Raw genomic sequence first — 16,635 nt, 5'->3', positions numbered from 1 at the left:
GGGGGATCTTATTAATGCTTATCTAACGCTTAAAGGGAGGGTGCCAGGTAGATGGGAACAGTCTTTTTTCAGTGGTGCCCAGTGATAGGACAAGAGGTAACAGGCACAAACTTGAACATAGGAAGATCCATCTAAACATGAGGAGGAACTTCTTTACTTTGAGGGTGGCAGAGCACTGGCACAGGCTGCCCAGAGAGGTTGTGGAGTCTCTGACTCTGGAGACGTTCAAAACCTGCCTGGACGGCATCCTGTGCAACCTGCTGTAGTTGACCCTGCTCTGGCACGGGGATTGGACTAGATGATCCCCAGAGGTCCCTTCCAACCCTGACCATTCTGTGATTCCTTTTTGCTACTTAGAAAATCTGTTCCAAATGAAAAGCTATTTACCTTTTCTATTTTGACTGTCCAGTATTGGGGAAAAAACCCACACATTTTATAATTAAGTTAGCAACTTTCCTCCTCAGCTAGAGGCTACTGTAAAGAAGAAGATGACATAGTAATGAAAAGTGATTTGAAGATTTTGGCTCTTAACATTTTGGGGTTTTTTGCAAAAACTTATGAGTCATTTCCCAGACACGCCAGCATAACAAACGTAGTGAAGTCAAAAGTGACTTCTTTGTCTTCAGTGACACAGGCAGCTGCTTTGACCTGCATTTTTCAACACACAACAATGATGTCAGAATATTTTAAATTAGGAAAAGACTACTGCAGTACAGACAAATAGTTTTAAAAATATACCTTTTCTTTTAAACTAACTAACCTTTTATTCTAGCCAGTGGAAGAGAGGCATGACATTCAATATCTGTTATGCTTTATTTTATTCCAGAGCAGAATGAGATGATTAATGCTACAGACTATGTGAAAATTTTAATTACATAAAGCACCATAAAATGATTTTTTCTTTCTATTATGGATATTGTATTGATATAGAACACACAACCTTCAGAAAACTTTTCCCCCTCCCATGTAACAGAAATTGTTTGGTCTTTTGACCAAATCCAAGGATGACTTTTCTAAATTGTGGTCTGCATTTTTTTAATATTAATTAAGGTCAGGAATCAAAGTGCTTGATCACTGACAGGGGATCTGCTGTAAGGCTAGATCAGCTATAATTTAACTGATTCTCAGTTCATCTGCCTTTCCTAGGATAAATATGAGAAAGAAAAATTAGGAAATTGAATTCTGTACATTTTGTACATTGATTTTTTGTTCAGGTGTAAATCATAGATTTTTGATTTTCAGAGCCTTAAATAATTTGGGCCTCATTATTTGTCATCACCCTTGTAATGTAACTGCTGCATCTAACATTTGGCAACAGTATTTTAAACTCTTGACTGAATTGATTACTGCTCATTTTTTCTTAAAATTCGTAAAAGAAAATATATATGGCTTGGCCTGATGATCATATGGTCATCCAGAGCTTGGCTGTCCTCATGCTACATCTGTGTGTCTTCATTTGAAGTGATATTTGGACATAGGTTCACAAGTTATCTTTTGAAATATTTTCAATAGCAAACACAAAGTGCCTAACATCATCTATCTTCCTTCCTTCCTTCCTTTAGCTTTACACTCGCTGCTTGTAGGTCTGTGAGTTGAGTACTGAGAGAAATTTTGTGGTCATACTTGACATGCTGTGTTTGCACAAAGCTAGTGCTCTGCAGCACTCACTGCCTCTGCTTGCCTTAGCACAGGTATGGCAGAAAAATGGGCTGGGAGTTCTCAATAAGATCATCCTCACCTGACTTTTACTGTGAACTGCTTATTGCCAGCGGAATGGCAGTTGCATCTGCTCAAAAAACCTGTTGCTGTTTACAATCTGCCCTGTTAGGTTTGTGCCAGCCTAGAGAGCCGGGCTGCTCAGGTGATCTGCCGTGCTGCCCTGGGCCACGGGTAGATCTTGTAAAGGCTCTCCCTGAGGTGTCAGGTGAGATGTCACTCCTAGGGAAAAACCCATACTTGGCATTCTTCCCGTCTCCTAAGTGTCAGGGTGTTTCACAGAAATGACCCTGACATGGAGCTCACCTGATTTCTCAGCAGAGCTGAGAGCAGCATGTTGCTTCCTGGTAAACAGACCTTGGGAAAACTACCTAGTAAAATCTGCCCTTTGAGATCTCCTTATGAGCGTTGAATCTACATTGCTGTTTTATATGCTATAGCACCAAAGAAATAGTATTTTTTTTTTTCCGTACTGGTTATTGCTATTATCTTAATCCTGCATTAAGATGTGTGCTTATGTCTACTGAAATTATGAAATTTATTGCAGGTTGGTAAGGCCTGGCCTCAAAATTAACTGAATCCATTGAATATTATTGTATATTGCTAGAATATTTTATTATTATTAGATATGCTGTCTTCTAGTCCAGATGTTGCCTGCCTAGCAGAAGCAGTACTCTGAGATATTTTTATGGTACCATCCCTTGCATATGACAAATGTACTTGTTTCCAGAGCTGCTGTTTGTCTGCAGCTGGCAGAGCATCAGTACCCTGGCCAGCTGAGAGGAGAGGTTCAAACAAAGGAGATGATGTAGGAAGGAGACAGAGAGTGAATCTGGAAGTTGGGAGCAACTGTAAGGGTGGTTTGTGCACCTCAGGTTCCTAAAGCGATTGCAGTAGCAAACTGTGCTGAGACTGGAAAAGAACAGGCAGATTATTCATCCAGAGATTGTTGTTGTCTTTTTCATGGACTCATAGGCTTTCCTTGTTTGTTTTTGAAATAGTTTTGCCCATGTGAGTCAAAACTGAGGTTGCACTAAAATGCAAACCATTACCTAGACCATGTGATTTCCACTTACTGCCGTGTAGCTCTGTTCCTTAGCAGCGCTCTCTGTGTCTTCTTCTGTTTGCAGGGTCAAAGTCCAAGCATTTTATTGAGCTATCAATGTTTGAATTTAAATAGGAAAGAAAACCAGAAACAACCAAAAAACCCCCAAACAATGAACAGCAAGAGCAGGATTCATGCACACAAAGTCCTGTGCATGTAAGAGACTTGTACCATGTTGCGGAGAGAGAGACTTGCACACAGGTCTTGTAGTGCACTCAAAAACGCTTCCCAAGCACAGTAAAACTTCAGCAGTTCTGCCTTTCAGACTTCAGTCACCAGTGCTGCTGCTGTTCAGCTGGGAGTTGGCCGACTGTCCTGGCACTGATCTGTTGATGAAAGTGGGAGATTGACTTTGCTATGTTGTAAATATCATCGTCTATTTACTTGCCCTTGAAAATGCTATAAATACTTTGTTACTGTGTAATGAAGTATGAATTATTGCAGTGAGGTTATTCGCAATATGAAATGAATCTCAGTACAGTTTAAAAACCACTGCTATTTTATACTTCCCTACAGGTTGTGAAGGCTGGAAACAAAGTTCATAGCTTTGGAAAGAGGGAACAAGCTATCAGGAGGAATCCCAATGTTCCTGTTATAGTAAGAGGCTGGCTACACAAACAGGTATGCATGTAATCATCTGTTTCTGTTCACATACTTCAATATAATCCTCAAGTAACAGTAAGTGCCTTCCAAGTAACTGAAAAAACAGAAGCTCGAACATTGGTGATGCAGGGCAGTGTTGGGTACTCCCACAAGCCTCTGTAATGAGGGGCTTGTGCGCAGCAAGTGTGAAAACCAAGTTTTATGTACAGGTTTGATTCAGACATGGAAACAACGGTAAATGCACATCTCCATCATGATTAAATGTTGAGGCTATAACTTTGTTGTCTAAATCTGGTTATTTTCTCTGTTTTATCCTGCTGGCTTGCTGCCATGCTGATCTCGGCCTCCTTCAGAACACACTATAAACCCAAGGTTGGCTGTCAGGGCCTTGTTCTGTCTGCTTGCTCATGTCCTTATGTCCACATGAAAGGCTTAATTCCAACCCGTATGGCTTTTGTTCTCCAGAAGCAGAAGGGAGAAAATGAAGGGGCACAGGGACCCATTCACTGCATATTGCTGTCACTATGACCAGCGTCCAAGCAAAGGCTGGATTATAGGATTCCATCCAACAAACAGAATTTTACATCTGCTGCATCTAGAACTCTTAAGCTGACAGAAGCAGATCTTTGCGTGCAAAAAGTAAATAAAGCTGTTTGTTGTATGAGAATACTTCCCTGCTTGTAATTTGGCAGTCAGTGTCAATCAGGTTATCACCAGAGATCCAGCAGCTAGGTTTAGGGATGAGTAGAAGGCTGAAATCTAAGGCTCACAAATTGTATTTCTAAATATACAGGAAAATGAAATTGCTGACAGCCATCTGCTTACTCCTGCATGGAGACTGTATTCTACTATCAACTCTGTTGGCATCCACTACCCAAGTCCCATTAGTTTTCAGGACAGAATCAGAACTCAGACACAGTATGTGTTGACAGCATTGTAGCATGAAAAAGGAAAGGGAAGAAAGTCCTTGCATACTTAACATGACTGCAGAAAGAAGAAGGGAAATAATATATACAACCTTCCTCTAGCTATTTCCTTCTGTTCCCTTTCCTCTGCTTTCAAGCACCTAAAGCCTGAAGCTGCTTTCTGTGCTGCTGGTCTCGTCAGAGCCTACCTCAGCTGAATACGTTGTACTTGCTTAGGTTACAGTCTGGCAATTTTAGAAGCTTCTAAAATTAATTTCAGTGTAAATATTGCTCATTTTGACAAGGTGATACATACGGAGATATTAAATTACATTTTAGGCATGGGTAACATGGGATATTGACTGTAGAATTATAGGGGATCATTGTCTGAAAGGTGAGCTCATACTTCACAGCTGTGTCGTGATTTTCATCTTGGTCTACAGGCCATCCTTGTTGGGTTTTGTGCTATCCAGATGCACGCTTTGTTTCTTTATTGCAGGATAAATCTGTCTAGATAATATATGCATTGGTTGTGTATAAGGTTAATCTGAATGCTGTTTGGGATGAGAGTTTAATTACTTAATGAAAATCAGCAGTTTGAATATCGTACCTTAATTATTTTGTAGCTGGATGTTTTGCCTCTTATCTTTCTTAGTACATAATATTTTGCTAAAATATAACCCACTTGTTTTTGCAATTAATACCATATTTAGGTGAACTTCTGGTAAACTATTCACTGGTATGCATGGTATGACAAGCTGTTAACTTTCCTTAAATGAAAAGTGTATCACGTTTCTTGCATTTCAGGATAGCTCTGGAATGCGTTTATGGAAAAGACGATGGTTTGTGCTTGCTGATTATTGTTTGTTTTACTACAAAGGTGAGTAGATACTAGCACTTTTGCGTTGGTCTGTAACAGTTCACCTCTCCCAAATCACGTTGCAAGCATAAACTAACTGAACTCTTCGGGTATAGTTAGGTATTCTGAGAAGATGCATAGTGAAACAATTACTTATCTGTATGTCTTTAATGCGCAGCAAATTTCAGGTCAGAGTTGGGGAGCAAGGGGGTGCTGTATGATCTTTTGTCGCATAACTTATCTTTGGTATATGCCAAGGGTTACGTTGCAAAACATTTGGCAGCAATACCAGTTTAATATTTGTCCCATTTCTGGTCTGCATTGTGTTACCTACTTGCTTGCACTTGGACAGCTGATTTTTTTGTGAATGCACTACGGCCAGATCAGGGCATTGATTCATCTTTAATCCAAGGGACAATGTAAGAGTGAGACCTTCTGAATCCAGTATTTCTACCAAAAAACGTTAGATGTGCCCTTAGCCTGAACTAGGAATAACAGTATTACGTAAGGTTATTTTGAAGTTTTGAATGTTGTGTTGTGTGCTACAATTTTTCGAAAGCATTACAGAATATGAAACTTAAGTTCATATTTCTAGGTGCTGCATTTCTGCTGCTGATCAATTTAGAACCAACAGTAATAGAGGTTTCCTAATTATAGCAATTAGCCTACATGTAGAGTGCTAAATGGAAGGTCCATCATGTTATGCAGCCTATCAGAGTTCATTTGTCACAATAAACTTTATTCTCAAAAGGTATTCTTCTGTCTGAACCTAAAAAATCACACACCCTTCAAAACTTCAACTGAAAAAATTCAACAAAACCCAAAACTTATCTTTAAAAAAAAAAAAATCAATCTTGTTTCTTTAAAACATGTTTTCTCCGTGCGTTATTAGTGTTGAGTCATAAGAAAATTCAGGTCAGAAGGAACTTCAAGAAGTGTCTAGTCCAACCGCCTGGTGAAAGCAGGGTCGGGAAAGAAGTCTGGCCAGGTTGCTCAGGGCTTAATCCAGTCAGGCATTGAAAACCTCCAGGGATGGAGATGGCACAACCTCCCCGGTCGGCCTGTTCCGCTGCTGCTCTGTCCTCACGGGGAAAATTCTTTTCCTTATATCCAGTCTGAACCGCTCTTCTTTCTATTTAATGCCTGTTGTCTGCATAAAGGAGAATGTATTGTTACCCCACTGAAAACTGCAGTGAATTGGATTCTATTTTTTTTTGTCAACAGACAGCAGAGAAGAATCTGTTTTGGGTAGCATACCATTGCCTAGTTACGTAATATCTCCAGTTGGACCAGAAGATCGCATAAATCGCAAGTTTTCTTTTAAGGTACAGTTACAAAGCTTATTAGCTAATCATGTTTTAAAATGCTTATTTGGAAAAGATGCTGTTGTAAACAGAAACGTCATCTGCTTTCCTGTTGTGTTTTTTTTTTTTTTTTTTTTAAGTAGACAGGTTTATTGACTGCCTGTTCAAATGTGACATAGCACTTTTTTTATTGCTTATGAATTGACATTCATATGTCTGTTACTATGTAAGCGTCTTCAGAGCTTAATAATGTGTCTGTGAGTAAAGATCCTTTTTCTGAAACTAGAAGTTCGAGTTCGAGTTCTGTTTACAAATTGAAAGAAAAGTAGTCAGTTTTTCTTATAGAGTCCTTGATCTCATAGTGGACTGATGGTCTTTTGGTTTTGTTCTGCTCTTTTTAAATAAAATAATCAGCTCAATTCTTGCAGTTAGAAAATGGCAACGCTAGCGTTTGATGTAAAAATTCATCAGTTCAAGGGGGAAAAGAGTAACCAATTTTTTTCTCTTTTTTTTGAGGGAGGGGAGCAATAGTCATCCTAAGTGACATGGAGTTTTTTAAATGAAAAATACTCATTTTGATTGGTTTTGTGTTTGGCTTTGTGTTTTTTCCTTTTTTTTTTTTTTTTTAATAACTTAATTACAGTTCTATTCTTTGTTATAAAAACCTATGAAAATGAAATAAAACATACATTCCTTCTTGACAGTGGAGAAACCTGACTCCAATTGATTGTCTGAGCTGCAGCACTAAGGCAAAGTTTTGAAACTTCAGTGTATGTTGCAGATTTAAATTCTGCTGATACTTGGAGCAGAACCTGTTTTTCTGTTAAGCAAATGAGCTATGTACTTTAAAAAAATAAATTTAGAAACTGGGTTTTTATCAGGTATACTTTAGGAGATCTAGAAGGAAACTTTCTGTTTAAATCTTTTCTGTGCTGAAATTACAAAGGTGTGCTCAGCTTAGACTTTGTCTTGTATTTTGATTTTTGGGGTCTTTTAAATTTGTAGACTGCCTTTTGTTGATTTGGGTTCTATTTTCAAGTGGATAATGGCTTGAAATTTATTAAACAAATATTAACTTGGGAAATGTGTTTAAAAAAAGACCCAGTGCACTTTGTGGAAATGTTTATTGTAATTTTTCAAATGCATTGAACATGAGATAGCAGGACAAGCTACAAAGGAACCTTTTAAGAAAAACATTCCACTCCAATATTTAATGAGTGTAATTCATCAAGCCCTCCTCTTCTAGAGCCTTTTCCTAGAAAGGAGCATATACTAAAAGAGGAGGACCCAACGTACTTCTAGGCTTCTACTTCTCTTGAATAACTATTAGTGCAGACTGGGGAAGGAGATAAAGAAAGTAGTGATAGTACCTAGTTGATTTAGAGTTAAAAAAAAAATCTGCTTTTTATTTTATTGAAAGGATGTTTGTAAATGTTAATTGAATGTGTATCAGTGATAAGAGGGGAAAAAAACCCCTCTGTGTGTGTATATATATATACACACACACACGCATACACACATGCGGTTTCCAAGTGGTATGTTCTATAGGCAAGCTCTCAAGTCACCACTGCCAGTTGTGCCTCTCCTTTCCTGCAGAGTAGAATCCATGGTTGTGATCGTGGTTAAACATTTTCAGAAGCAATTGCAGACTTCCCCTGTTCCTTTTAGGGTATCATACCTGTATGAGCTCTACCAAGTCTTTAATCTGAGTCTTTTTCTGAAAATCAGCATAAACCAGTAACCTGACACTTTCAACATAGTGTCATTACTAAAAAGTTGGTATAGAAATAGGGAATTGATAGCAAAAGAAACTTTGTGCGTTGTGGATTTTTTTATATAGATTTCTAGCATATTTCATGTGTTAGTTTGTTGGGCCAATCTTAACTCTGCTTTAGGTGTTTGGTGATTGACTGCAGACTTGATGCTGCAGTTTCATTTTATTTAGAACCAACTCCTAGGGCAATAGGAGGATTTTGTAAGATTCCTGTCGCATGGACCCCATCCAACACTGATGTTTAATGGTCACGGAGTCGGCTGTGGGCGCACCATGGCAGGAGCACGGCCGTACTGGCATTCCATCACTCACCAGCCATTACCTTTATCTAATCTCTTCAGTACACTTCGATATCCAGAGCATAGACGGACATTCCGTCTCACGACATAGTGGACCCAGAAATAGAAAACACAAGCAGATTAAGCCCAAAATAAAGATAGGACTTTTTCACATTTAAGTCCTGAATGAGTGGGAGAATGTGCCATGTCACTTTTTACATTTGGCCTGTCATTTATTCAGATTGTTGTAAATGCTCTATTGTAACAGAGGTATTTGGTCTCATTTTAAATGGCCGTTTTAAGTAACGGTAAGTTTTTGAAGCTAGGGAAGCAGTTAAACTGCAAAAAATTTCAACACTTTGGTTTGTAAAACTAAAGGAAGGACATTTACTTAGCAAGTACATGGATGCTCTTTGCACTATGATTCAGTTAGAAGGAGGTTTCTAAAATATATGGTCACTAGAATATATGTTAAACCCTGCTAACTGTTAAAATGTACACCATAGGAGTTCTCAAAGTTCTTTTCCTTTCACCATCTCCTAAGGCCCATCTTTAAGCTTTTGTGTCTCTTTGGGTGTTTAGCAATTAAAGGCCTGCATACTGCACACAGGCTGTTCCAATGTAATCAAAAAAACTACTTTGAAGTATAGCAGTATGTATGTTAAATTGTTTTGTTTAGAAAATCTGTTCTTAAGTATTTATCTTGGTAAATTTTTCACATTATTTATTTGTCCCAAGCAAAGTGCTGTGACTAGCTCTAAGCTACTGTCATTAAGCTGTGTGACACTCTTTTAGAACTTGGGATCCTTACTGCATGTTTAGGTCAGTAGCTAACATCTTAAAGATATTTAATTAATCTAATAACTATATTTTTAATACAATAAGTTTTTGCTGACCCAAGTGCGAGGAAGCGCAAATCCAAGGTACAGATTTTAATGTGAAAAAGTTTTCACAACGTTAACATATAGCAGGAAATATTTCCTGTGATTAATAGAGAATTGATGCTACTTTTTAGTAATACAATGATTTTAAACATGAGTAGTATAAATTTATAAAGGTTATTGTCATTGCAGTCTGTTTAGAAGCCTCATTGTCCTCAGTCATGAAAACTACTTTTAATTGGTCTTATATATGTTATAATACGTGAGAGAATACTGAATGTAAACTCATTTAGATGAATCTGACAGTAATACAAATTGAGAAACTTCAAAGGCCTACCAGCATTTGCTGTAAAGAAAACAACAGAACTTAATGCAAAGACATGCGAGTATATGTTTGTATTAAGTGCATATCTTGCTATCAAATAAAGCCAATTCCTGTATTTTGTAGCTCTGATATTCCTGTAAGAGGTAGGAAGTAGCATTGGAGATACAAATTACTCCTTTTTCTTTAGATACTTCCTTTTAAATTTTTTCAGAGATACACCCTTTCAGCGTGAGGGCATTCAGAGCCTAGGAGGCCAGGTCAAATCATTATTTCCAGAAGATGCTACTGCAGTTTGGTTTTAAACATCTTTTCATTATTGACACTCTTAAGACGTACGAATTGAAGTATCTGTTCATTGCTTAGACCTCCTGGCACCAGGGCAAGCTCCTTATCTGTTTCTTTGATCTCACTGGTTTTCAAAAAAACATATTTGGCATAATTTGTTCCTTTATGGATCACTGTTGCTTCCTTAGGCTCCCATATCACTTATAAAGCTTCTCTGGGTCAGGGGATTCAGGTGAAGAAATGCCAAGGGCTATAAATTTGAAAGGTACCATTTTAGGATTTGGAAAAGGGAAGTTTCTAGAAGTCCTGAAAAAGCCCAGTGTTATGTGAGGGTGAAAGATGAGTTAGATTGTAGTGTGCTGCTGTTGTGTTTATAGTGAAGGCTCAGAGTATTGTTTCAATTTTTGCTTATAAATGTTTCATAACTATTGAAATTCAGAAGAGCAAATTTCCTGTATTTTGTAGCTTATTGAGAGGACTAACTTTAAAAGATTACAAGTATTAGAGAACTGTTCCCCTCCCCATCCTTCCATCCTATGAACTGTGACTTTTTTTTCTCTCCTAGGAATTTTGAATTATTGGAGGTGAACGTAACAGCTGTAGGCGTTAGTTACTTTTAGTATAGCTTTTTGTTAAGTATTTTCTTTGGAAACATGAATCTTCGTGATTTTAACTTGTTTAACTTTTTGTCCTTGTCTTGTCCTATCGATATGCCCTTGGGGTTTACTGTCCATTTCTCCTTCTGTGCGTTATGGGAGAGAGACTGCTTTTCTTCTCAATCTATCCACATTAAGGCATCTGAATGCATGAATAGGTACCAATATTATTTTTTCCCTGTTGTGTGTATGGTGTACGTACGTGTGCGCATGTACTGTGTTTTAGGCTTTTTAGTATGCTGTAGTCATCCTAATAGCTATTGCTTTAAAAAAAAGAAAAAAAAAAGAACCGCTAGCTTCTGTGTCTGCTAGCAGTGACAGCTACAGGACATTGGCACAAAGTGGCTTTCTTGCATATAAAACATGCTACTAACGAATAACTGAAATATATTTGAATTGTGCTTTAACCAGTTTTATATATTATGAACTTCAGAATGTTGTGTTTGTTGATAATAACACACCATCTCCATTATCCCTTCTGAAGCTATGAATGTTTATGGCTGTGATAGCTTCAGTCTCTCAAGGGAGAATGGTGCAACATACTTGGCATTTTTATACCGTTTTCACCTACAGCCTCTTAGGCGATGCTTTCAGCTGTGTTTGTCATGCACTGAAAGGCAAATGAGTTGTGTTGATCAGGACCTACAGGTAAATTAAGACAGATAGCTGTTAAATCCATTTATTGATGTGGTATGCAGTCTCCGCAGTTAGTTACCCAAGGTTCTGAATTTTTTTCAGCAAGTACATAACCATTAACAGTAGGGTCCTACTGTCTCGTCTGCAACGGGGCATTTTCTGCAGGAGTCACTGCACTTCTGAATTCTAGCATCTTCTTCTATGGGCTCAGTGTGGTCTGTGAAGGAACCCTGTAGTTATAAGGTATAGCAATAAAATCACTGACTTCCTTTACATCTGGAGCTGCCAATTTTAGGTCTGTTCTTACACTGGCTGCTAACCATAAGTTGCAATGAATTAAATGCTTCTAAATAATACTCGTTTTGACAATTTGTAGTGGTTTCAGAATTGGGGGGGGGGGGGGGGGGGGGACAACAAAAAAGACCCCAGTAACAACCAAGAAAACTCAAACCCAAAGAATTCAGCCAGGCAAATATGAAAAAAATCCTATGATTCCTAAATACCCAATTGAACAGAGCTACTATTTCATGTATGTAAGTCCTGTTTTCCTGTGTTAAGGTAGGCAGCTAATGGTGGGGAGGGAGAAACCACCTTGTTTTCCCTTATCGGCCAATGCTGTTGGGAAGAAGAGACTCAAGCAGGAGACAATCTTGAACTTCTCTGTCACCCTTTCCTCCTCTTGCTTGTCCTCATCCTTTTTTGAGCTGGCTGTTGTGCTGCAGTCTCATCCTTTCCACCCTGGGTGTGATGGCAGGCCAGGGACTGAACCCTGCGGAAACTCTATGACCACAGTTTTCAAAACAAACTGGGGCTTCCTTGCTTGAGGCGCAGAAGGGAAAGGCTGTGTTTCACACATTTATAAGAACAGGCTGCAATAGAAAGGGAGGGAATTTTCCACAGAATTTCAAGCGCTGTGACAGCAAGCAGGTATTTTGCTCTTCAGAGTTGTTGATATTAGTCTCTAAGATTATGGTAATTTGGGAAATTCAGGGTAAACAACTGAAATTACACAATTTAGGGAGGGCTGCACCTGGGTTTTGTCAAAACTATTGCTGTATTTCTGAAGCCATCTGTGATTGTAGAGGTGGTGTTTGTTTTTTTTTAATTTGGAATAATGAGGAGGAGAGGATTTAATCAAAATAAAAAGACCAGTCATTTAGGGAAGATTTGGGAAATACATTTAAACTTTAAAAGACGATGCAGCCAAATTAAAAATTTGAGAGGTTTTTTTTCCTTTTAAAAAGCACCTGTCTTAGCAGTGTTTCATGCCTGTGTGTGGTAGCAGGCTTAGTTTTATAAAAAGCAGTTAAAATTACTAATTTTGTTTTAATATCATTACAAGAGCTTTCAAGCCAAGTATACTGTTTTCAGTTTTTTGGAAAGTAAGGAAATTAATCTCTCCCTCCTAATCTGGAGCACATCTGTAAAGTAACTTTGAGAAAATATAGTCAAGTGTTTCAGGACTGATATGATTTAGTAATATCTATACTATCACTTTTACAAATGTGGATGAGATTTGATTAAATTCAAGTAGCCTAGAGTTACAAAGACATTCCATATTGAATATATTTATAGAGGAATTTCCAAATACCTCTAGTTTGCAGTGGAATTTCATTGAGCATTTTGGTGTGCAGAGATACTTGCCAATATTTTATGTGCTGTGATAATTTCATCAGTATTACTAATTATCAGAAAGTCTTGTGATTTTGCAGCTAATATAGAGGTTGAAGTGCACGCTTTAACCAAAAGATCTTAACACGCATTATAATAAGTTCTGAAGTAAACAGTTTAATTGCTTGATTTGTAAGATTTTTGTCTGTGTTTTGTCTAAATAAATTGCTTTATTGAATGAGCTGGGAAAATTGGCTTGCTTACGCATGTCTCAGTGAGAATTTCTTTAATTTGTTTGGTATGGTATTTATGGCAAATGAAATGTATCCGTTGAGAGAATGAAAAGCTGAAACTTCTACTATGAAAAACAGAAGTGCTGTGCTTTAGGTTAATAGTGCAAGAAAGAGGTAGAAGAATTTCAGTAAAAATCTGAGAGTGCTATTTGACTTTGCTGCACTACAGCCGGTTGTGGCAGTGTACTAATTTTACCAAAAAATTCAAGAAAAAGTCAGGAAAGTTATTTGAAGATATCAGGAAAAGTTACAGTTAATCTTCTGGGGGAAAAAGGGAAAGGGCTGACTTTTATTTATTTTCTTTTATTTTTTTTTCTTGCAGGCTGTTCATACAGGTATGCGGGCATATATTTATAATAAGAATTCTGTTATTGGCTCTCAGGCAGAGCATTCAGGGATGCGGACATACTACTTCAGTGCAGATACGCAAGAGGATATGAATGGCTGGATCCAAGCTATGAATCAAGCTGCTCTTATGCAAACACGGTCTTCATTGAAGAGGCAAGTTCAATACACAAACTGTTAGCTTTGAAAAAAAAAAAAAATATAAAAATCAGATTGATGGTGATTTTTGAAAGTGGTACTTGCAAATGAGTGCATGAAACTCGTTCCCATTTTAAAGAAATAATTCTTTTTAATTTACATTCTGTTGCAAATCAGTTAACTAACATTAATTAAGAAAACCTGGTGTTTGTGTCTACACGCAATTTGTGTGCCCACATTTAGTGACATGGATTAATTACTGTGTATATATATATATAATTTTTTTAGGGATTTTCAGTTAAAAGGTTACAGTTTTTGTGAGCAAATTCATACATCTGCAACAGGCAATTGACAGCCCTGAGGAGAGATAAGGAAAAGGGAAAAGACAGAAGAGTAACAAGTTGTTTCAAATGAGTGTTTAGAACTAGGATTAAGAGGCTGTTAAGAGGGAAAAGAATGTTAAAGATGGGTAAGTCATAAGTACATAGAGTTATGAGTATTAACTAATTTATGCAGGCATTAACTGCTTATTTTTTTACTTACTTTGGTGGCCTTTAGTATTTATAAGAGCTTTTTATGTTTTTCTTGATGTAGAAAAAAAGCACTGTGACAAAAGGATGATGTCCTTTATCCTATTGTTCTTAATTAGTGCTAGAGGCAGATGAATTCAGGTGTGCCTTCATGTGCTTCCAGTTCTTCCCTTTTCTTAAAATTGGTGCAGCTTTCTTGATGTTTTGACTTTGGGAGTGTGATTCTTTCCCTACAATTCCTTGTGAAAGAAGACTGTACTGTGAGACAACCCTGCACTGTGAGGATTAAAATGTCATGGTGCAGTTTCTCACTACTTTGCTTTTGGCAAATCAAATGTAAGCAAAGGGTCAAGATCTCCTGAGAGCTTTGCATCCTATACGATTTTGTGTTAAGATATTCCAGTTTAATTTGAATTTCAAATAACATATAACCTGTTACCTGTTTGTTCTTTATAAGACTAGGAATAATTGAAAGAAAAATTGAGGAGGTCTGGCATGTTAGAAATGTTGATTCAGTGTCCTTCCTCCTAGTGGACTATGCGTTTTGACACACTAAGACAGAAGTGAAAACAATTGTTTCATGGCACTTACTCAGAATTCACCTTCCATAAAGCTTTAACAAAGCTGAACTTAGCATCTTCTCTGAAACTGCTCTGAGATCAATGATACTCCATTGAATTTTAAGAGAAAAAAAAGTTGTTGAGAAGTTTATACAAGGAGATGAAAATTGCAAATGAAGTATGTTATGTGTCAGAAGAAATATAAAACTTCTAGGATCCTTAGATGTTTTATAGTGTGTTGTAAGTTTAATATCAAGATTTCTGGTATGGAATTTTTGAAATAGTTAAACAATAAGGTAAATAAGTAAATTATTGTGCATTGCAGCATGTATTAGGAGCAATGGAGATTTTTTGATTTTAGTTTTATTCTTTGCAGGAATAGCCTCCAGGTTAGAAATTCCCTGGACAAGGATAGTACTGACTCAAATGTAGATATTGTTCTGTCCTCTTGGCCAGAAATCACTAGGCCCTAAGGCATCTACAAAGATATGAAAGACTTTTTTGACTTTGAAACGAGCAGTTGGCAGTTTGGGTTTAGTTTTTTGGCTTTCACTGTTTCCCAGGATATGAAGACTTTCTTTTTTACAGTTGTTTGTATGTAATATTGCACAAGTTTTTCATACAGTATTGGTTATTAGTACTTTCAGTCATTTTTACAGGTGTGTATAAATCATTTCTGCTTCCTTGATAGCCCTGTAAAGGTAACTTTTGTCTAACTGGGATAACAACTGAGTTTTGCTGTGTGTATCTATCTTAACACGCTTCTATCAAACTTATCACAGCCTGGAGAAGCTGCTTTTGTGGGTATCCTGTCTAAGATAGTAACAAGACCACATCAACTTTCCACAATTAAACAGTGTTCGTTACTGACATGTGTTTTCTTTTCAGAGAAACTGAAAAAGTGGACCAGCAAGCTGTTCCCCAAGTCAATCATGTGGATGCCTGTAAAGAGTGTGTGAAGGCAGAGATTACAGATACAAAAGAAAGTTATCAAAAATCAGCTGAAATGCTTGGATATGATAAACGTGAAGAGATAAGAAGAGAAAAAGAGGATGAGGAGCGTCATATCCACAGAAAAGAAACTCTGGAAACTAAGAAGGGAAAGGCTAAGCATGCGTTAACAGAAGCTGATTCATTATTTCCAGACTTAACGAATGCATCGCGGTCCCAACTAGCTCAGCCTCAGCCAGCTGAGAAGAATGGAACGCTTCCTAGTTCATTAAGTATGAGTGCTGGCCTAGTGGAGCAGAATGGTACTGGCTCATATAAAAGAGGGTTTGTTCCTAGAACAAATCCAGATAAACATATTCAAAGAAAAAGTAACATGGCTCATGTGGAGCACTGGGTAAAAGTCCAAAAAGGAGATACAAAAAGGTTAGTAATAGGCCCATCTTTAAATAGACAGCCAAATGGCATTTTTTTAAATTAGAGGAAAATGTGCGTTAGTAATAAGTTCAGTGCAAATCAGAATGATATTTTACAGAGACAGTATATAACAAAACTTACTTTCTCTTCCAGTGCAGAATGGTATTTTTCAGGTGTTTATCTCATGGGAAAGTCAATAGGGGATTGACTAATCAAATCCCTTTAATGTTGTCGCTATATTGCAAATAGAACAAGTGAGATTAGAGTGCAGCGATTTTTTTACTGGTTTTAATGACTGTGAATGCTTAAAACTTCTTAAAATTTGCTATAACTGAAGAGCCAGAAAGTGAAGTGCAGCCCTCGGTTACCTCTTATTCATAAACAACTACACAATATAAATTCTAGATAAATCATTTGTTTTCCACTTAAAAGTAAAGAATGCTGACTTTTTTTTCTCCCTTCTGGT

General features: G+C 37.4%; 1 protein-coding gene across 2 annotated transcripts in view; it reads left to right on the top strand.

Moving 5' to 3' along the window:
- The window catches only part of PLEKHA7 (pleckstrin homology domain containing A7), a gene marked incomplete at both ends in the record, with an annotated part of 169,364 nt that overhangs the window by 109,233 nt on the left and 43,496 nt on the right, over nt 1–16,635 (top strand). For both annotated transcript variants that reach the window (XM_082485239.1, XM_082485238.1), the window contains 5 exons: nt 3,338–3,442; nt 5,137–5,209; nt 6,413–6,513; nt 13,554–13,732; nt 15,693–16,178. In XM_082485239.1, the coding sequence (XP_082341365.1) occupies nt 3,338–3,442; nt 5,137–5,209; nt 6,413–6,513; nt 13,554–13,732; nt 15,693–16,178 (944 nt within the window). The remainder of the gene's footprint in view (nt 1–3,337; nt 3,443–5,136; nt 5,210–6,412; nt 6,514–13,553; nt 13,733–15,692; nt 16,179–16,635) is intronic.

Source organism: Vanellus vanellus, assembly GCF_965231255.1.
Source record: "Vanellus vanellus genome assembly, chromosome: 6".
NCBI lineage: Eukaryota > Metazoa > Chordata > Aves > Charadriiformes > Charadriidae > Vanellus > Vanellus vanellus.
The sequence above is the reverse complement of the archived record's forward strand: the minus strand, read 5'-3'. Positions and strand labels throughout refer to the sequence as shown.